The sequence below is a fragment of the Podarcis melisellensis genome, assembly GCF_964234715.1.
Source record: "Podarcis melisellensis genome assembly, chromosome: 8".
Lineage (NCBI taxonomy): Eukaryota > Metazoa > Chordata > Lepidosauria > Squamata > Lacertidae > Podarcis > Podarcis melisellensis.
Window position 1 is genome coordinate 51847369 of NC_138540.1, and position 22223 is coordinate 51869591.

At 45.2% G+C, this 22223-nt stretch overlaps 2 protein-coding genes and 2 long non-coding RNA genes across 5 annotated transcripts in view; 2 read left to right on the forward strand and 2 right to left on the reverse strand.

Moving 5' to 3' along the window:
• The window catches only part of LOC309375003 (receptor-interacting serine/threonine-protein kinase 2-like), a 28323-nt gene extending 21597 nt beyond the window's left edge, over positions 1–6726 (reverse strand). The window contains exon 1 of one of the 2 annotated variants that reach the window (XM_081920350.1): positions 6600–6726. The gene's annotated coding sequence lies outside the window, so the exon portion shown is untranslated. Of the gene's footprint in view, positions 1–2213; positions 2423–6599 lie in introns of those variants that run through there. The other variant, XM_081920349.1, reaches the window with a different exon arrangement.
• A 332-nt stretch (positions 6727–7058) lies between these two features.
• TMEM30B (transmembrane protein 30B) lies at positions 7059–8395 on the forward strand. The gene has a single exon (XM_081920402.1). The coding sequence runs from the start codon at positions 7197–7199 to the stop codon at positions 8277–8279; it is 1083 nt and encodes a 360-aa protein (XP_081776528.1). The 5' UTR covers positions 7059–7196; the 3' UTR covers positions 8280–8395.
• A 1025-nt stretch (positions 8396–9420) lies between these two features.
• Positions 9421–11765, forward strand: LOC309375777. Its single transcript, XR_014171032.1, has 2 exons — positions 9421–10955; positions 10991–11765. It is a non-coding gene; the product is annotated as an uncharacterized lncRNA (long non-coding RNA).
• A 2666-nt stretch (positions 11766–14431) lies between these two features.
• On the reverse strand, positions 14432–17055 carry LOC309375701. Its single transcript, XR_014171008.1, has 3 exons — positions 16862–17055; positions 15499–15631; positions 14432–14606 (listed from the first exon to the last, which is right to left on the reverse strand). It is a non-coding gene; the product is annotated as an uncharacterized lncRNA (long non-coding RNA).
• Positions 17056–22223: the final 5168 nt, after the last annotated feature.

Below are 22223 nucleotides of genomic sequence, written 5' to 3' on the forward strand. Positions count from 1 at the left end.
TCCTATGATCTATCTCTCCTCCACCAACCCATTCACACTCCTGCATTGAATTCATTGTCAACTACCAGGTGAGTTGTTAAATACAAGCCTGCTGTGTGCAAAATGGCTTGACTGACTGAAGAACAGCAACGTGACTGAAGAACAGCAATGTAACAAAACATTATATCTCAACATGGGATCTGGCCAGGACACCAGAAACCAAACAGCAACGCATTGCTTTGCAGATAAGACTGCAATTCCTTTTAAAAAAACACCAACTGTCAGGTGTTACATCTTTAATAAAGGATTCAGCCTTTTGTGGGTTCATTGACTCTTGAAAGTTTGAAGAAAATATACTTTTAAAAAAGATGCCCAGGTTTGGGGAAAAAATATATCAATAGGTATGAGTATCAGTGAAAGAAAATGTTATGCAAATGCCAGTGTGGGGTATAGATTAACTGAGTTGGTCCCATCAACAACATTCAGAAAGGATAATATTGTGGATGAGCAATGTATTTATGAGTAAGAAATAAATGAGTCAGAGTATCAGGTGGCAAAACATTGCAAATAAGCAGCATGTAGGCTACCAAATACCACAGCCATTGCACATCACTGTTCAGAAAGGCTGTGGGAATGCTAGGAAGGTGTTCTGGTGAACTCTTTCTGTGTCATTCTGGTTATTCAGGTTGGGCAGCACCTTCATTTGTCTGGCTCTGACAGAGACTGAGGACAGACCTATGCTACAATGCCTTGTTGATCTTTGTTATTTGCCTCTGCACAGAGAAGATGAGCATGAAATGATGAACTGAGCAATTAAAATGATGATGAGCTGTTTTGAGGCCTGGAAGAGCTGCCACCTTCACCTATTCACAGGTATGCTTCCCATCGGCAGCTGTGAGCTCATGCCATTTAGGTGCACTACAGCCAACAGCAGCCTCCTCCAACATGGTGCCCACAGCTTCATTGGTCAGGGGCCAATGGGAGTTGTAGTTCAAAACATCTGGAGGACATCAGGCTAGCCAAGTGTAATGCTCAGAAGCCTTGCCTACAGTTTCTTCCATGACATGTTAGTTTTTGCATGCATAGTAGTGTGCGATTACTATGGAGTACCATTCATTTACATGCATCACAATCTGCAGTCTGATCTGATTTCGCAGTAGCGAAATGTGAACCATGTTCAGCTTCTGCCCATTTGAGCTGCCCCTTGTGAATGCTTTATGCAAAACAACAACAACAACAACAACAAAACTTTGCACCCATGCAGTCATGTTTAGTTCAAGGCCTGAGCCCTCCGAATGTAAATTAAGAGGGAGAAGTAAAAGAGTGGTGCCTCTTGGCTGACTTGGCAGGACCACCTGTTTAGCACCGCCCCTGCCAGAACTGCCTCCATCAGCATCCATTGCACCTGGCTCCATCAGAGGGAGAAGCAAGACAGTGAAGCCCCCTGTGCTGGTTTAGTGGGATAGGCTCCTCCCAGCCCAGTGTGGCCTCTTTGCAATGGCCCTTCCACTTAGTCATTATGAAACTCAATGGCAAAGTATAGGCTCTGCATGCAGAAGGTTGCAAGATTAATTCCCATAATTGCTTGCCAGAGAATTTCAGCAAAAGACCCCAGAGAGTCTTTGCAATGCTGTGATGCATATATGGCAGACTCACATGAACTTGGATTTGTGTGTTTTCCTCTTCCCTCCCCATTCCTTTCTCCTTTTGCACTGTATCCATTAAGTGCTCACAAACTATGAGCTCACAAACGGCAAAGCTTTTTACAAGCGGTCACAGAAGGGCACTATATAAATTCAAAAAACAAACGCTATGCTACTGTAGCCTAATGATGCAGTTATGAATCAGAACATTCCCAGTTCATATTTCACTTCTACTATAAACTCGCTTAGGCAAGTCACTCTCCCTCAACCTTAGCCCCCCCATCTGCAAAACAGGAATAACAACATCAGCCAACCTTACAGTGCTGCTGTACAGTCAACAGCATGGCAATACAGATAGCATACTTTGACCACCCTGAAGCACTTTATTAACATTAAGAAGCAAAGCCTGTCCATTGCTGCGTTTAGTCAAAATATGCAGAATATTTATATTCAAAGTCATCTAGATGTGGAAACACATACTTCCCATCTCCTCGGAAGAACACAGGCCTCGTTAATGTCCACACCCCTTCATTAACATCCACAACCCTTTGTTAACGTCCACACCCTCGGCACATCAAGTGTCAGGCGTACCTAGTTCCAAGATGAAGTCTTTGATGATTTAAGAAGCACTGATGATTCATGAGAAGCACTAGGACTCCCAGACCTTTCCCTGGTTTCTATGAATGCAAGAGCTGTGATACTCTCATAAGGGAAAATGAAGACACCAGCTTCTTTGACAGCTCACAATTCTGGAATGAGCCCTTTTCAATTTGTAGGTCACATTCTTCATGGGGGCTGCATGCCAGTGGCGGGCAGTGCTAGAAGAAAAAGTGGGTGGAGCAATGGGCATGACTACATCCCAGCCCTGCAAAAGTCGGAGATTACACACACACACACACACACACACACACAGAGAGAGAGAGAGAGAGAGAGAGAGAGAGAGAGAAAAGGAGAGAGAAGTGTGCAACTACATGAGAGTTGTAGCTCAGAGACACCTGAAGGACCAAAGATTCCCCACACCTGGGGTAGAGCAGGAATGACAAAGGTGGTGGGGCTATGGAGAGACAAGGGGTCTGGACAGGGAGGCATTTGGCTCCTGGGCTTGAGATTCCCCAGCCCTGCCTTAGTACACATCATCCTATATAGCCTTAATCAACACGATAGGAACACCTTCCACAGTTCCAATTTCATGCCATTATTTAGCAACATTAAGATTACATGCCTAAAATGCTAGCATATTAAAAGGAGGTTGTCAGCACTGGCTATCAGTTTTTGTGTTCTTCCTGGGGCCAGTTCAGAGTACTGTAATGTTTTTGACTTGTATCTCTGCCTGTTAGTAATGATCGCCAGAGGCTCTGGCTTTGGAGGTTAAAAGGGTGGAGAAAGAAGGGAGACTTCAAGTTGCTCCAAGGACTTCCTTTTGTTTCTTCTGAATCTTCCAACACTGAGATTCCTTGGATGATCCCAGCTTCCATCATTATGAGAGACTCTATTTTCCCCACACTGTGCATAATTATACACACCTCTATCATGTCAGGACCTTAAGTCTGATCCTGCTATACTCTGCTTATGTTTTTAAACTGACCCAAAGTGAAGTGGTGGTTCTAGGGTGCTTTCCAGGCAATGCTAAACTGCCCAAGGCAAGTAAGTATCTCTTTCAGCTCTTGGCAGAGCAAGTGACAATGATGAAAGGGACTTTCCCAAAACCACTATTAAATTTAACTGTCTAATTTTAGTATATAGAAAAAACTTTTTTTTTTTTGAAAACCCAAAGGAAAGAGCAAATGGTATGTAGGGTATACAGCAGAAAACATGAATGAGAGAATATTCTTATTTACTGACTGCGGGAAGTGAAAAGAAGAGAGAAAATGGAGAAAGAACTAGTGAATTCCCTTATAACAATCCGAGCTCAGGCACAGTGACTGGACTTTCAAACCTGGCCCTATACACCCTAGATTTGAAATGCCATGGTACATCTGAAGCAGAACAACTGGATGCCTTCATCTGCCTGCAATAAAACATGTCTCTCTCATATCTGCCTCTACAACCATGCTGCAACCTTCCAACAGTTTGACAAAGTCTCCCACAAAGTCGCACTCCTCCATTGTCAGAGAAGACCCATGGGAGTTGATGGACTTGCCATTGAAATCAATGTATTTTAAGTTAGTCAAGTCCATGGGTCTCCTCTGAACAGGACTAATATTGGCTAATAACCCACACTTTTACCCTCACAGTAACCCTATGAGATAGGTTAGGCTGAGAGAAAGTGACTGGGCCCAAGGCCACACAGTCAGCTTCACAGCTGAATGGGGATTTTAACCCCATGTCTCCTAGGTCCTAGGCCCACACTCTAACCCTTACACCATGATGGCTCACTTAGTACCTTCATGACTACAAGAATAGAATGGAGCTTGTTTCTGCTGTCCTGATGCTAAACGCATTTGCCTGAGAATAACCACTAGACCTTGCAGATTCTGTAGGAAATTCTATAAACCATATAGCTATGGTGCTACAGCCTTTCCCTGTGTAAATGCACATTCTTCTGAGGAAACAATGCAATTCTGTAATTATGCTTGCAAGCAATCTGTTGATAGGAAAAGCCCCAAATGATTTCATTGTTTAGTGACCTTTCATTCACCTCCTGTGGTAATTAACTCAAAATGATCTAATGCTCCTGGAATTTAGAACTGGCATGATGTAGTCTGGAGTGATATTCTTCCTCCACTTTTATAGAAAAGCAAAAGGCACACCACTTTAAAATGAAAAGCAAGGAGGGGAAATGCTGCTAGCTCTCCTGCAACCAGAAGTGGTTTTAGGGTGGTACGACTAGTGTGATAACACTGGGTGCTACCCTGCAGGGTATGTGAAAACAATGCTGTAGAATAGAGCACAAGAGATGGATTTTAGTGTCACACAGGGCGTGCTGAAATTTGAGAGCCCGAAGTCCACCACTGCCACAACAGCTCCTCACTACAAACAAGACCAGAACTTTTGTTGTAGGAATGCTGCCCTCTACAGGAATCACATGGCTGCACATGGTTCACCTGCTTCCATTTTTTCTTCCTACCTTTGAGGTAGGTTAGGCTGAGAAACGAACAGGCCCAAGGCTCAAAGTCATCCAGTGAGCTTAATGGCTGAATGGGGATTTGAACCCTGGTCTGCCAGGTCCTAGTCTAACACACTAACCACTACACCTCACTGGCTTCAATGTGAGTTATTCCAGGCTAAGGTGGCATTTCCAAACAGGCACATACTGTACAGGACTGAAAACTTTCTGTTCTATCTGGGCATAAAGGGTGTAGGAACGTGTCAAGTAACACAAGCCAATTCCAGCAAACTGTTCTCCATTCACACAATGGGTTTTTGAAGTGATTCTGTAAGTTCATACAAAAGTTACAGTGACACGAGTTCTCCATATCATTCTTTTAAAAAGGTAATTCCCTGACAAGAGTTAAAAACAGGAATCTAGCTTTCTGTTTACTGAACTCTCAACTCACCCAAGCAAAACTGCATATAACCTATTCTGTTGCAAAGTTTTCAAGGGCATTAACTCAAAGAGGAAGTTTTTAAAGATCAGCAACAGGAAACATAACAGACCCAACCCTAAATATTCTGTTTTCTTTGTGAGACATGGCTTCTCCATCTGTAGCAAAATTTACACATGACACCAACTTTGGGAGAGAGAGGGAGAGAGAACCCTGCAAGACTCACATATCCAACTGGCTGGGTAGACAAGGGTAAACAGTGAAGATGTTGCTCAGCAGTAGAGTGTGTGCTTTGCATCTGTGTCTGCAAAGGGCCCCACATCCAAACCCGAGTACAGTGGTACCTTGGGTTACAGACGCTTCAGGTTACAGACTCTGCTAACCCAGAAATAGTACCTCAGGTTAAGAACTTTGCTTCAGGATGAGAACAGAAATCGTGTGGCAGCAGTGGGAGACCCCATTAGCTAAAGTGGTACCTCAAGTTAAGAACAGTTTCAGGTTAAGAATGGACCTCCAGAATGAATTAAGCTCTTAACCCAAGGTACCACTGTATCTCCATGCAAGGCTGAGAAAGAGCTCCTGGCTGAAACCTACTGGCTGATCTCTGGCTGCTTTGCAGGAGATTGGCAAGGGATTGCAATTGCTAAAAATAACTTTTCTCCACCTGAATCAGGTTGCTGACATGAGAAACCAAGAGTAGACTTTTGTGTAAAAGTACTGTGAGCTAAATTCAGTTCTAGTACCGAAAAGCAATCCTGAGACTCAAAGGCACACTGTTCTTTCATTCTTTTTGTGTCTTTTGCACATGGCTATGGTTAGCAGAATTTGAGTTCTAGTAGAAATACCCCAAAGAAGTTCCAATAAGTCTGAAGTTTGCTCATCCTTGACGCTGATAATATGGAACGAGATGGGTCAATGGTTTGACTTGAGACTGCTTCCTATATTGCAAAAGCAATGCTTTAGAAATGAATAACACTCAGTAGCAGCAACTTATTCACCAAGCAGATTCAGTCATGGCAAAAAGCTTTGTGGGTGGCAACATGGGAACACTGCCTTCTGTCTGCTACAGGTAGCATTTCTCTTTGGGTGTCAACCTTGCATGAAGAAGGCCACAGGTCCCTCTAGTGGTTGGTCTGAAGGCAGGTGAAGTCACCATTTAGGTAAACCTAAGCAGGTTTGGGTCTGGTCAGTGTCTGAGTGTAAAGCATATGTATGCCAACTTGGGTTTCATGATGAAGAAAGGTGGTTTATAAACATATGGAAAGTATATTTAGAAGCTTTTTAGCTCACACCTTTTTAGCTTAGGTGTAAGCTATTTTAAGTGTTCGTTTATTCAAAATATCCTTATGCTCTCCTTAAGATGAAATTCTTCAAAATAAAAATACCGGTAAATATTCCTCTTCGCGGGGGGGCGGGGCGGACCGCGCGTGGCCGCCATGCCTCCTGAGTCCCAACAAGGTGCAGGAGCGCAGCCGAAAGCGCGCCTTCTTACCTGAGCAGCGTCAGCACCTCAGTCCCGACGGGGCGGGGCCACGAAGGTGGAAGTTGGCAGGGTTGGGCTGGAGAAGCAGTACCTGCCGCCGCCGCCCCGCCCAGACTTTCCAGCGGGCCAGATCACCACAGGTGCGTAAGAAGGCGCCCGCGCGACGTCTCTCCCTGGGCCCGACGCCAGAGGCGGAGCTTGAGAAGAAGAGAAAAGCGCGGGAACGGAACCCGGGGTCCACCAAGCCCCGCTACCTGGGCTTGGGTAGGCTGAAGGGCCGTCTCGCGCGCTTTAGCAAGGGCACGCGCAAAGGCGTTTGGGTGGTAGCTCGGAGTACGCGCGGTCGCGCCCCCCTCACCTGTGCGTCCCTGGGGGCGTGGCCCCGCTCACCTGCGGGGCGGTGTCGCAGGCAGACCGAGGCCACCCGCTGCTGCCTGGACTAGCGGAAGAGACGGACTGACTGGCCAAGCGCGCGTTTCTCCCTGCCAGCCCATCGCCGGGTGGCCGCGCGAGAGGCTGGCGCGCAATTACTCCCCTCACAAGCAGGTCAGGCTCCCGCCGAGCCTGCCTGCCGCTTCTGCTGAGGTCGACCACCCCGACGACCGCATGGCCTCGGGCTCGTACGACGTGAGCGGCTGCCACACCCCGGCGGACCGCGGCCCGACGGCGCAAAACAAGCCGGACAACACGGCCTTCACTCAGCAGCGACTCCCGGCCTGGCAGCCTCTGCTGTCGGCCGGCACGGTGCTGCCGCTCTTCTTCTGCTTGGGCGCGGCCTTCTTGGCCCTGGGCTTGGGGCTCCACTTCTCCTCGGAGGACATCCACGAGCTGGAGCTCGACTACACCGGCGCGCCAGGCTCCAGTTGCTCTCGCTGCGCCAACGTCACCAGCAGCCCCACCCGCCATGCACCTTGCACCTGCGTGCTGCGCTTTGAGCTGCCCATGGATTACCCTGCGCCCGTCTGCCTCTACTACCAGCTCTCCAACTACTACCAAAACAACCGGCGCTACAGCATCTCCCGCGACAACGCGCAGCTCAGCGGGGACTCCTGGGCGCTGACCAACCCCGTCACAGAGTGTCAGCCTTACCAAAAGAACCACAAGCTCCCCATCGCACCCTGCGGGAACATCGCCAACAGCCTCTTCAATGACACCTTCGCCCTCTACCAAGTGCTTCGCAATGGCTCCATGGTCTCTGTGCCCCTGGACAAGAGAGGCATCTCCTGGTGGACCGACACCAACGTCAAGTTCCGGAACCCCGAATTGGTCAATGGGAGCCTGGCACTGGCCTTCAAGAACACCACCAAGCCTCCCAACTGGCCCTACCCAGTCTACGACTTGGGCAACAACACAGGCCCAAACAACACGGGCTTTGTCAATGAGGACTTCATTGTGTGGATGCGCATCGCCGCCCTGCCCACCTTCCGCAAGCTGTACGCCCGCATCCGCCAGGGGAATTTCTCAGTGGGGTTGCCCCGTGGCACGTACCAGCTCAATGTCACCTACAATTACCCTGTCCTCTCTTTCAATGGTGGCAAGAAGGTCATTTTCAGCACACTTTCCTGGATGGGGGGAAAGAATCCTTTCTTGGGCATTGCTTATCTCGTTTGTGGTTCAGCCTGCATCCTCACTGGCATTGTCATGCTAGTTGTGCATTTGAAATATCGGCACCAAAATGAGGACGATTAATGGAGCAGACTCCGACAGTCAACAGGTTTAGGGGAGGACTGCTGCAGAAAATTTGCTGGCCAGATTCTTTCTGGTATTAGAATTAAACTTACTGTAGTTTGTAGCCTTTCTTTTTTTTTTAAAAAAAAAGAAGCCTCATCTTCAGAGTAGTTGAGAATCAAATAGATGCCTTTAATTGTGTGTGAGAACGTGTGTGCTGCCATCTTCAGTCACTATAATTCAGACATGTGGGGTATATCTGCCAAGGATAGCCAGCCACTGCATGGTTTTCTTTATTCACAACAGAGATGCCCCCAAGGAAATCCATGTTTAATTAAGGGTACAGGAGACTCTCCTCTTGTTTAGTGCTTATGAAACATGGCCTGTTTTCAGAATACTGAGAAGACGTGTCCTTTGAAAAGGGGTACCGTGCCAAAGTTTTAATAATGAACATTATTAAATGTTCATTCATTCATACTTCAGCACTTTGATTTGTTCTCCAGCAGAATTGTTCCCAGATTGAGAGTCCTACTGGAATGACTTGAATGTAGTATCATACATTCATGTTTCTTATTTTACAGCAGTCTTCTGTGGATGTACTTTCTGGCTAACTTCAGAAGTGATGCATAGATACCTGGGGGATTCTACATGCAGTGATACACAAAGTGTGTCCACTGGTGGAGTTTACAGCATTCTTCATACTTTATTGTGTTGACTATGAGCCAGCTGCACTTGCTTAATAATGCATTTTAAATTCTTTGTTGGGATTCAACCATCTTTGGATGCCTTGGGTTTTAAGGTATCAGTTACTTTAGCCTTCTCATTCACTTATGAAGACATGACAGTTGAGATTGATGGAAAGCATGCTACTGGGCGGGGGGGGGGGTGTGAAGAGAGAGAATATAAAGTATCATGCATAGGAAATCCACCCATGCTGATTTTCTAGTGTTCTGTTTTGTTTGCAGACAACTGACTGGAAATATCTTTTCTATCATGCTTTTTGGTAACTAATCACATTTTTTAATTCTCATTCCATAGAAGGTTGAATAAATCTGAATGACTGAGAACTGAAACATATTTTAGTGTCATTCCATTTCAATAAAACTCACCTACCTAGCAGGAAGCCCTACTTATTTCACTGCAGCTAAGCAAAATGTAGTACACTAAAAGATTGCTTGGTTTTCAGTGACATATGAATGGATAAGTAATCACATTGCTTGGAGATACACTTGAGTTCACTTGTTCCCACCCCACACCCCAGGCTGTATGTGGAAGGCATATCCGTTGATAAAATGATTGTGGGACATCCCAGTTTGGGTGTGACCTTCAGCATATAGTGCGATGCATAGGCGGAGGATGGAAATGAGGCATCCAAGCACAAGGGCCCTTCCTGATCTTGCCCATTTTGTAGAAAGAGTGGAAATAGCATCTGGACAGCCCTAGACATGGATGATGTGAAATGTGCCCTTCTGCCAAGGGGGAACTCAAAAGCTTTGGTTGTAGTTGTGCATCCTCTAGCATGTAGAGTGAAAAGAAAACTTTACATGTATGAGGTATGCAAGAAATCCAATTTGCTGGCATCCACAAAAGGCTTCTTCCAGCACCCAGGAGAGAGAAATGGCAGCAGTGGTGGGGAACCAACCATAGGTTGTTGGCAAGTTTTGGCACTGTTTTCCAGCTGCCATGACCAAAAGAGGTAGCCAGTGAGCCTGACCTCATGTATTCAGTCTTTTAAAGAGGTTCATGGTTTTAACTGGTTCTCAAGTGGCTGAAATGGTACAGGAGACTCGTGATCAAAATTTCCAGGTCTGTTCCTTTTTTAACTTCAAGTAGATGGGATTGTAATAGGTGCACTTTTTATAACAAGAATACAAAGCTGAAAATGAATGAACTGCAGCTAAAATCTTATGCTCATTTTTCACATGGTCCAGTCCTCATCTGAAGACTGCAAAAAAACAAAGCCCTACTTCCCCTGCCCCCCCCTAATATTCTTATGAGGGTTCCCTCTCCAGCCAGAGAGTGGCTGGAAGTGGGGAGGCAGAAAAAGGTCCTCCTTTCCTTCCAGCAGTGGCAGTTTTAATCTGAAATCTTAGGCATAGTACTGCACTCAGAGCTCAGAAACTGCTCGCAATAATGAAATTCCCTGTTGCAAAACATGCCTAGAACAGTTTTGAACACTGATGTTGCTTGAATGCCTTCATCAGACTTCATTAACCAGAGGGTCAAGATGCAACAATAGCTACCAATACAGCCACAAAGGTTATCATACACATGAAAGCTACATCACATGTTATTTTTAACAAGCCAGCCTGAGCCAAAAGTAAGCAATGAATATAAATGTTACCTTTGCATAGTACGCCAATTTCTGCACACACACACCATTTTGCCCTCCATTCAGAAAAGCAGAGGAGACCCATTCCAGCCAAGCAAAACCACTCATGGGAGATGTGCAGCAAGGCCTGAATGGAGTGTGGAGGGAGAGGCATGTGGCCTGCAGAGAGTTCTGAGAGCCAAATAGAGGTTTGGAAGGCCCTATTTAGCTGCTGTGTCTGAGGTTCCCCACATCTGTTCTCCTTCCAGTCAGTCCCTCCGAATTCTAGTTTTTCTCCCAAGTGGGGAGAGTTCTGTTTTGCACTAATCCTACTCAGAGTAGACCTACTGAAACTAATAGACATGGCTAATTTAGGTCTACTCTGAGTAGGACCTAGCTGGCTGCAACCCTTTGTATCCAGGTCTACCCTGCTTGGATAACTCATTTCATTGGTTACTTATTAATGGCAGCAAGAATATGGAAAGCTGGAAATTGGAAAGAAGCAAAGGGTTTAAATACACAAAAATGGTATAACATAATTTGGGACATAGCATTCTGAAAAACTGAGGCAAAACTTGGTTAGAGGGTAAAACACTTGATTCCCTCATGGCAGACAGGTGGCCATTCATACAGCACGCAAACAAAGTATCTCCAGAACAGAATGTATCTGCTGCATTCCATAATATATGATTGTGTTAACAGTCTCCTACATATTGATACTGTACTAGCAGCTTTCAGTTTCTACGCAGTTCAGTGCTTGCATTAACTTTACTATTATTGTTTACATCTAAACTTTGCCTTTGGGTTGGGGAAAGGGAGGGGGGAATGTTCAGTTTGTAATTATTTTCTTTTTCATAAATAAAAATAAAATAAACTGAGTTATATTGAAATAACAAAATCTTTGGTCATGATCAGCTGCAAAACGGAGTGGGTGAATAATAAAAGTTTTGCCCACCCCTCTACTGGAAAAAAACCCATGCTGTCACCTACTCTGGATAGAGCAGAAGACTGTTGTTCATGCAACTTGGGAATTCCCCCCCCCCCCCGCTCCTAAAAAAAATCCCTTTTGCCTGATAATTGCTGATCCATCAGATAACGTTATGTACATTCTTGTTCCTTTGTATTTTTATAGGAAACGAAAGCCTCATCCCACCTGGCTTACAAATAAAATGCAGATTGAAAAGTCTCTTTTCACACTCAAGTGCTCCCCCTCTTTTCTTCAGTTATGCAATAAATATATTCCTTAGCGAAGTGCAGTATCCAGAAGTTAATCATTTCCATGGAGGTGATAGTAGAGTGAACTGCTCTATATGTCCTGTGGAAAGAATGTAAGCAGCATGTGTGTTTTACAAAAACTCTGGGCATTTCCCTTTCTTCTAATGCAAATCAGCCAAGGGACTTTTCTGCTTTTTGCAGTGTTTTTTTTCTTAAGAAATACTTGCAACATGTGGCAGGAGACTTTCAAAACCACAGCTTGAAATGGAAGAACAATGTCACATGGATAAACATTACTCAGAGTCAAAGAAAATGAGGTATAGTATCATGAGATGTACTTGCTCCTACAAAGCATCTTCCTTTTTTTGTGCAAGGGAGCAGAATATAGTCCGAAAGTCAGAATAGCCTTTGCATAAAAATGCCAGATACAGGCTTATACATGCATTTGTTGTTGGGGTTTTTTTGGGGGTGGGGGGGATAACTGCAGACTCATGAGAACAGTATTTAAATTATATGAGCTTTGTATATTAAGAGGAACGCTCCATCTGAGCCAGATTCTCTCCTAAGCAGACCCTCAGGCCTGAAAATGGAAAGATGAGGACTAGTGAGGTCTATGAGCACCAATGTTTATCACAGGGGTGTGGAAACTTTTCTGGCCCTTCAGCCAGATTCTTATCTCCCCAAGCCTTGGTGGGCCAAATTTGATTAGTTGACAGAGCTGCCTACCTACCAATTGCCTGACACCACAATGGTGTTGAATGACACTGCCCTTTGAAGCTGCTACAAAGTGCAGTTTTGGGGCTGTTTAAAAGCCTTTTTGCAAACAGCTCCACATTACTCTTTGACTTTCCAGTTTTCAAGATGGGAGCGTACCTTGCTCCAGAAGTTGAATGACTAGGAGCTCACATTAAACTCCCAATTGTTCCTTTAGAGCCATCCCACCCCTGGTGTTGCATATTATGTCAGATGTGGGACAGGTGGGCATGGTTTGGGTAACTAGTCTCCCAGGCCAAATTGAGACTCCAGGCAGGCCACCTTTGGCTTGTGAGCCAGATGCCCTTCATCCTTGATTTTTGTGAATTGTATAATTGTCTTCATCAGGTATGTCAGATAAATAGAGAAACTACCACTTTTGCCTTTAGAATTTAAATCCCTAAACAACTTGGGACAAGGTTACCTAAAGGGCCACTCCCCCCCCCCCATATATCCCTGCCTGGCAACTGCACTGCTCAGATGGGGCACTGTGGAGAATACCATATGCCCCAGATGGATACTTACCGTAGTTTGTACTAGAAACAAGATTTTTAGTGTTGCAGACCCATCCTGCTGGAACCATTTACCAGCTGAAATTAGACAAGTGCCTAGCATATTTAGGCAGTTACTGAATACATTTTTTATTTAAGTTACAGTTAGGTAGCCATGTTGGTCTGCTGTAGTTGAAACAAACAAAAAAAATCCTTCCAGTAGCACCTTAGAGACCACTTAAGTTTGTTATTGGTATTTGCTTTCGCACGAAAGCTCATACCAGTAACAAACTTAGTTGGTCTCTAAGGTGCTACTGGAAGGATTTTTATTTATTTATTTTTATTTCAGAAGACTGTTACTGAAGCATGACCCACTCATTTTATGGAATATTGTTTGCACAACTGTGGAATTGGTTTTATTGCTTTTAGTTTCAGTTTTACTGAAACTGTAACCTTTTATCTTTTTATCTTATTTTTATCAAATTGTCAACCATTTTGAGGACTTTGGGTTATGAAGCACTTCATAAATCTACAAGTGAATAAGAAATAAAGGGAAAGAATTTTGATTTAATTGTGATATCAATTGTAGCATTTTAAAATAATTCTTTATTTTGTATTTTTTGTGAGCCACCTTGGAAGCCTTGTCAAACCAAGGTGCATGTGGAAAAATATAGCACAAATAAACAAGCAACAAAAACAAAACAGGGCTTGCTAGGAAGTGCAGTTTTGTCTGGCTGTCATGTGCCAACTGACATGTTCATTCACCCGAAGAAATGAAAACTCATGGTTGTCCACTTTTTAGTCTTCAGACATTCTGTTTCTTTTGTTGCATACTTGATTAAATTTTTAATTTTATTTTAATAATTTACATCCCGTTTAATACTGCAGTATATGTGGTGTACAATAAAAACATAACATTGGTTTCCTTGAAGTGGGGTCCCCCCCATTCATAGTATATTTTTACGTTTTATGGTGTGTGTGTGTGTGTGCGCGCACTCAAGTATACATTGCCCAGATAACTGAAAAACAATAAGAAGAGCCTGCTGGATTAGGTCAGTGTCCCATCTAGTCCAGCATCCTGTTCTCACAGTGGTCAACCACATGCCTGTGGCAAACCCACAAGCAGGAAATGAGCACAAGAGCACTACACCAGTGTGGTGTAGTGGTTAAGAGTGGTGGACTCGTAATCTGGTGAGCAGGGTTCGCGTCTCCGCTCCTCCACATGCAGCTGCTGGGTGACCTTGGGCCAGTCACACTTCTTTGAAGTCTCTCAGCTCCACTCACCTCACAGAGTATTTGTTGTGGGGGAGGAAGGGAAAAGGAGATTGTTAGCCACTTTGAGACTCCTTTGGGTAGTGATAAAGTGGGATATCAAATCCAAACTCCTCCTCCTCCTCCTCCTCCTCCTCTTCTTTTCCCACCTGTGTTTTCCAGCAACTGGTATTCAGAAGCATTGCTGCCTCCATCAGTGGAGGGAGAGCATAGCCATTATGGCTAGCAGTCAATAATAGCTCTCACCTCCATGAATTTGTCTAATTCTCTTTTAAAGCCAGTCAAGTTTATGGATATCACTGCCTCCTGTGGGAGCGATTTATTGTTAACGGACAGTGTGAAAATCCTGTAAATATTTGCCCAAAAATAATTGCTGGAAGTGTAAAGAAAGGGAAGGAACATTCTTTCACCTTTGGTGGACGTGCCCAAGGATTAAGGCTTTCTGGGAACTGATCTATAATGAACTGAAAAAGGTACTTAGGTACACCTTTCCTAAGAAACCAGAGGCCTTTCTCCTGGGCATAGTTGGCCAATCGGTTGTAAAGAAGGACAGAACTTTTTTCATGTATGCTACAACAGCAGCAAGAATTCTCATAGCAAAGTACTGGAAGACACAAGATCTACCCACCGTGGAAGAATGGCAGATGAAAGTGATGGAGTATATGGGCCTGGCAGAGATGACGAGCAGAATCCGAGACCAGGGAAGAGCGACGGCGGAAGAAGACTGGAAAAAATTTAAAGACTATTTAAAGAAATACTCAAGAATTAGTGAATGTTAGACTGATGTTGAATGAGAAAAAAGAGGGGTTAAAAGCGATAATGGTTAAGTGAAAGAAATGGAATGTTTTTACAATTAAATTGAAAACAAGGGAGGGATTTGTTAATTAATTAATCTGATACGAGAATGCAGAAAGGGGAGGTATGAGAAAGTCGGGAGAGTAAGGAAAATGAAATTAAGAGTCTGAAATTATACGTGTTGTATGTTCTTTATTGTGTTATTTTTTGTGTTATGGATGGAAAATTCAATAAAAATATATCAAAAAAAGAAAAAAAGAAAATCCTGTAAATAAACATGTTCCAGGTCTTTCATAGATGCAGGTACAGGGTGTCCCAAAGGTGACCTATGTGATCGTTGGGACACATTTTTCTGCCATTGCTGAAGAAGTGATTAGAAGTTAGAAAGAGAGAAATAATTTACCGGCTGAGAAAGGCTTCCTGTTTTATAAACTCTCATTTTTGCTCAGGAAGTTGGAGGGGTTGAACTCAAATGGGTACTTCTGCTGAGACTCATCATTAAGGGCAGAAGCAATATTGGTTAGCACTGTGGTTCCCTGCAAAAAGAAAAGAGAAACACAGGAAGCACAAGAGAACTACAGAAGGAAGCATTAATGCTGTGGTTGGCAATGGTGCCCGTGTGGTCTTTCCTTGGCACCCGCAAAGCCTCTGAGCTCCCTTCTCATTAACCTGTTCATCATGAGATAAGGGGAAATGAAATGGTGAGTTACTTTCTCTCCTCCTCTTGAAGGATACATAGGTGGAACCCACACACATACAAAAAATGCTGTGAAAATGCTTTCGAACTTCTAGGTGGGCAGGAGCTGGGACCGAACAATGGGAGCTCACCCCGCTGTGGGGATTCGAACCGCCGACCTTACGATCAGCAAGTCCTAGGCACTGAGGTTTTACCCACAGCGCCACCCGCGTCCCAAATAAAGAAGATAAGAGGGATATAAAGCCTTCCACTGTATCAATGCTTGGAAGCCTTCAGCCCACAATGGGACTCTTTAGACCTGGTATATGTCCTAAATTGGCTTGTGAAGCCATTCCCCCACAAATTGTACCCATCTTCTGTCAAAAACCTTACAAAACACATACACACTTTCATTGCAGACAGATGCTCAGTTATTTCCTTGAGTCAAATTGATATGTAACTTAGCAGGTAGTAAAATGCCACCTGCTATAGCTTCCACGTGACTTTCCCTGTGCCCAATGGAAAGCAAACATTTAGTCCCAAGCAAAAAAGTGAGCTCCAGGCACACCCTCCTGCTGTGCCCTTTCTTCCAATTGCACTTACTCCTGCAAATGGTAGTCAGTCTTCCTTTGTTCTCCATCAGCTCTTTTATTAGATAACGGTGGACCTGGGAGAAGAGAGGGTTGAAGAAGACTGGAAGAAATTCAAGATATACCTACAAAAACATTGTAACTTGGTTGAATGTTAAGAAGGATGCTGATCATAAATAACTGTCCCCCACTAAATTAGATTTTAATTTGACGATAAGTGAGATTAAGAAGATTACATATTCTCTTTTGTTAGAGAACTGTTAGATTGTATTAAAATGAAGGGATATAAGATTCTAAACAAGATGATAATTTGTTTGAAAAATTTTATTTACGATGTAAGTGGGTGCGGGAGACGTGAGGGAGTCCAAATAAGTGATGAAAGTATGTTATGTAAATGAAGTTGGTTATTATTTATGCATTTGTATTTTAAAAAAATCTTAATAATTTTTCTTAAAAAAAAATAATATTAGATAACGGTGGTGGAGAAAAAAGAACCTTACCTTTTCGAAACCCTTCAAGGGGTTCCACATATTGAGCTGCAGCAAGTTTCCAATGAATGGCAGAGGCCGTGGTCCAGGGGGAAATCGTTTTGGATGGATATCCTTCCAGAAACCATACAATAGCAAGAAGATAACCAGCAGCCAGCTGAAGAGAGCCATGGTAGCAGTGTGGGAACAGCTAATGTGTCTTAGAGGCTCTGCTGTTGTTTGTGGCAGTGATCCAAACATAATCTGATAAACTGAGCTTTCCAGTTTGGATGTGTATGTGATTGGAAACCTTGAAGGAGTAGGCATATCTGTCCATCACACACCCTGGGAAAAAGAACAAATGTAAAGTTTTTGGTGTGTAGTGCCAGCGGCAGAGCAAATGCCCATGCTGCCCAGGGTGTGCGCGCTCCTGAGGGGGGTTAGGGCATGAAGGGTGCCCTCCCACGCACCACAGTTCAGGGTAGGAGAGGTGCAGAGAAGCTGCTGCTCTCTCTCCTTCTGCTCTCCGCAGCTGAGTCAGACGTGACGCAGCAACAGAGCTGCTGCAGCCAGGTGCGCCTCACCACGGCTGAGGAGGGCTGCTCTCTGCTGCTGGGTCAGAAGAGCTGTTGCCACCAGGCGCAAGGTGTGCCACCCACTCGCCTGCCATTTTGCCACCTCCCTCAGTCATGACACCTGGGGCGGACCGCACCCACTGCTCCCCCCTTCCTACGCCTCTGTGTAGTGGAGAAGCAGATTCCCTTTCAAGCCATCTAGGTTCCCTCCTCCAAGAAACAGGAGTAGGGTTTGCTTTATAGATAACAGGATCAAGATATTTAGGGAGGGCAAGAAGCAAGAAATTAACTCAGCGTAACAAGGAAGGACCCAAATAAAATATTCATTGTTACAGTTGGTGATCAGTACCAGTTGTGGACTTTGGACTCTCAGATTTCAGTGGGGCCCTGTGAAGTACTAAGATCCAGCTCCCCCCTAGAGTGACATCACTAAACAGAGAAGAAGACTGACTAGGTGATGCAATCTGAAAAGTTTTATATTTCTCTGTGTCTCTCCTCCCCCCCCCCCCGGTTTCTGCAGTATGGTAGCTCTTGCTTGACCACAGGATTAGAAAACATTTACAGAAAATGGTCTGAGCATAGTAGCATGTGAGGTTGCAAAACACAGCCACAAGCCTTGCATGAGTTCCTTTGGAACAGGATCTTGCAAGAATGGAGAACATTGGAATTATTTATCTTCTGTTATGCACTGGATTTGGCTACGATCAGAGCCAAATATGGCATATGTGGAGGAACTGGGGCGTTGGATGAGTTGAATGCAGAAAGCCCTGAATTGCTACAGGTCAGGCTGGGTGGATCAGAGCCCTTTGTGACTGCCGAGGGCAGAGAATTAGAAGGGAAGGAGATGCAGACAGAAAATACAGGAGGAGATGCAGACAGATCAGGCAGAAAATACCTGCAAAAGGGCCAAGACCTATCCTGAGTGACAACTGAAAGTCATAATATCCCTGAGATTTACAACAATCCTAACTTCCTAACTTGACACAGGCTGCGATCTGACAATAATAAGCATTAGACTGATTGCACTAACAATCTTCTCCTTCTTCCAAATGCTTCACCAAACAGGGGGCATTGGCAGGGGGTGACCCAGGTCCTGATATCTCCTCCCCTACCCCCTTTTTAACTGTCTCCCAAGCCACTGGAACCCTGCTCAGGTCCAGGGTCTGCCAGCTTTGTAGGACCTCAATGATTCCTATCATCTGGTGTCTAAACAACTCTCTCATCAATCACAGCTCTAACTTTACTCATTGGTTAAAAGCTCCGAAATCCAGGAGCCACCAGGCTGACTCCAAAACCTCCAACATTTATCTGATGAAAATAGGGGCATCCTATTCCTCCTGCATCACCATCATTTCATTATTTATACCCTGGCTATCTGGCTGTGTTGCCCCAGCCACTCTGGACAACTTCCAACATATAACACAATAAAACATTAAAACAGTTCCCTATACAGGGCTGCCTTCAAATATCTTCTAAAGGTTGTATAGATGTTTACTTCCTTGGCTTTGGGGCGGGGGGGGGGAGGGTCGGATAACTCCATACCCTCCAATATTTCTCCAATGAAAATAGGAACGTCCTAAGGAAAAGCAGTACATTCTTTGATTGAATCAGAAACTGGGAAGGTTTCTATAAATCCAGAACTATCCCTGGAAAACAGGGGTATCTGGAGGGTCTGCAACTCATTTCACACTTAGAAGGACATTTTGCTAGACAACTTTCATTCTAGGAGGGCTAGAGACTGACTTCTATTTTTAAAAATGCTCTGTGTCTTGGACCCCTTGTTTCACCAGAGAGACACCAGTTCCTGCCTTCACCTATTCCCTCCCTTGTGGTGCCACCTGAAGTAGGTCTCTTCACCCCACTGAATGGCAGGGTTGGCCAGGGTTGGCCCAGGCAGCAGTCTGTCTGTAGTCTTTCAGAGCTCTGCACGCTCTCTTTTCTGTTGCCATACCATTGGGGTGGAAGAATTGTATGCCAGCAGTAAAAACCTGGCTGAGCTGTGGCACATGCCCACAGTGCTCCACTTGCATTAAGTGGTGCTGAAGTTCCCCATACTTCTTGTCTTGGTTCAGAAAACGGGAGCCCAGCTCATCATTGGAGCAACAGAATAATGTGAGCTTAGCTTTGAAGTCTGCCTTGACCCTCAGCTGTTGGGCTGCAGAGCCCTCTTGTGACTTCACCCCATCCCTGCATGCCTCCCCTCTTCTTTCCCCCTACACACTACTCTTTTTTGTTTAGACTAGATGCTTTTTAGGTTAGTTTAGATCAGGAGTTGGGCACCAGTGGTCCTCCAGATGATATGCAGCCCTCCACACGATGCTGGACTCCAACTCCCATCATCATCCCTGACCATGTGCCATCCTCATGATCTGATGGGAGTTGAGTCCAGTAATGTCTGGAGGCCCACAGGTCCCTCCACTACCTGGCTAAAACCCATCATGTGAGCAGCTCATTCAGTTTGGGGGCAGTGCATCGCCCCCTGTACTTGACACTGGCCAGACAGTGGGATACTGTCAGGGCTCCAAAGAGTACCATACTTTTCCGTGTTTTTTTTTTTTACTTTAAAATAAGGTTAAAAATCTGGGGGCATCTTATACATGGATAGTGCATAGGCCCATTTTCTAAATTTGGGGTCTGCAAAAGTAGGGGCCATCTTATACATGGGGGCATCCTATACATGGAAAAATACGACATGTGGGGGTGTCAAGGGGCCAGGAGTGTGACCCAGGAGAGGGGCCCAGTGATTTATGGGGCTTGGTGCCACCCGCAAGGCAGGAGCCAGGCCAGAGGGAGGAGGAAGAGTCAGGGCAGTCTGAGGTGGAGGAAGCCACACGGGATGTGGTGGAGGAAGAAGAAGCTATTCAGGCAAGAGAAGGAGCAGTCAACTCCCTACCTTCTCCTGCCCTGCTGTCTCCTAGAACCAGGAGGAGCTTGAAGAGAGAAGAACAGCAGTGACTTCCATGCAGGAGAAGTCTCAGGTCATGGGTGCGACCTGTCAGAGGAGGGTATCTAAGCTGGAAGAGAAGCAGGGCCCCACTGTTGATGCAACTGCTTCGTGGGGCCTAGACCTGTGGACAGCTGTTTAGAGGCTAGAAGCATGCATGCATGTTTGTATCCAGAGCACTATGGAAGCTGTTATAAGTGCTCCACTTGTTGACAAAGAGTTAACTATCTGACACGTGCCTTCCTTAGCTGGGGTGGCAGGCAGTGACAAGACACTGACCTGCTGTAGAGGAAAGGAAACGGTGAATCAGTTACCCTTTAGATAATGAAAAATCAAAACAAACAATGGGTGAAAGAGAACACAGATATTGGCCTAGCAATCACCAAGGGGGCCAGTCCAACCCTCTGTAAAGTGACACCAATCCCTCTACGCTGAAGTAGCTGTGGTCAGCTGGAGGATCGCTTCAGTGTGGATGAGGTGCAAAGGGAAACTAGCCTGAAATCAAAGGAAGCCCCTTGAAAATGATGGCTCTGCGTGACTAATGCCCATTCATTCCAATGAGCCCACACAACCCCATTAACTTCTATTATTGTTTGCAAGCAACTCTTTAAATTGTGCTGTATTTTTTTTTACCACTGGGCGGCAGTGAAGGACTGTCAGTTTTGTTTCCTTTTTCTTTCTCCTTTTCTGAATGGACTAATCTGCCTGCCCTTTCATTAGCCCCTTGTCTTCAGGTGTATAGATGTGCACATGGCTAACATGTAGGCAGTCTTGCTGCTGACCAGGTGGGTGTTGTTTGCTCTGGGGAAAACTGATTCTGCTGTTTTTTGGGGACAGGGGGCGGGCTGGTGTGGGGGACTCCCTGGTCCTGAATGGGGTAATTGTGCCCCTGAAGGATCAGGTGCACAGCCTGGGAATCATTTTGGAGTCACAGCTGTCCATGGAGGTACAGATCAATTCTGTGTCCAGGGCAGCTGTTTACCAGCTCCATCTGGTACGCAGGCCGAGACCCTACCTGCCCCCAGACTGTCTAGCCAGAGTGGTGCATGCTCTAGTTACCTTCCTCTTGGACCACTACAATGCACTCTACGTGGGGCTACCTTTGAAGGTGACCTGGAAACTGCAATTAATCCAGAATGCGGCAGCTAGACTAGTGACTGGGAGTGGCTGTCAAGACCATATAACACCGGTCCTGAAAGACCTACATCGGCTCCCAGTACATTTCCGAGCACAATTCAAAGTGTTGGTGCTGACCTTTAAAGCCATAAACAGCCCTGGCCCAGTATATCTCCACCCCCATCATTCTGTCCTGACACTGAAGTCCAGCACTGAGGGCCTTTTGGGGGTTCCCTCACTGTGAGAAGTGAGGTTACTGGGAACCAAGCAGAGGGCCTTCTCAGTAGTGGCGCCCGCCTTGTGGAATGCCCTCCCATCAAGTGTCAAGGAAATAAGCAACTATCTGACTTTCAGAAGACATCTGAAGGTAGCCCTGTTTAGGGAAGTTTAGGGAATTGTTGTTGTTGTTTTACTGAACAATGTTCAGTCATTCGAGCCTCCACCATTACCACAAAGGGGTACAGCTTAGACAGAAGCCAACAACCTCAGTGAGAACGAGGCCACCATGGAAAGCCACACACATGGGAGAGTTGAAACGAAATGTTCTGGTCTTGTATTTTAAAGTAAACAGGTTGAATTCTTTTTGCTGATATCTTTTTCTAAGACCAGATTCTCTCAAGTCCCAATGCAAATGATGGCAAGATGTTAGAGGACTGAACTTGGTGCCTACTAGGGAAGCAGCTGAGTGGTAAAGTATCAGCTTTGCATACAGGAGGTCCCAGGCCTAGTTCTCAGCATCTCTAGATACGGCTGGGAGAAA

What these genes read in the sequence shown, in the direction of transcription:
- TMEM30B (XM_081920402.1), top strand. Translation starts at nt 7,197, where the DNA reads ATGGCCTCGGGCTCGTACGACGTGAGCGGCTGCCACACCCCGGCGGAC.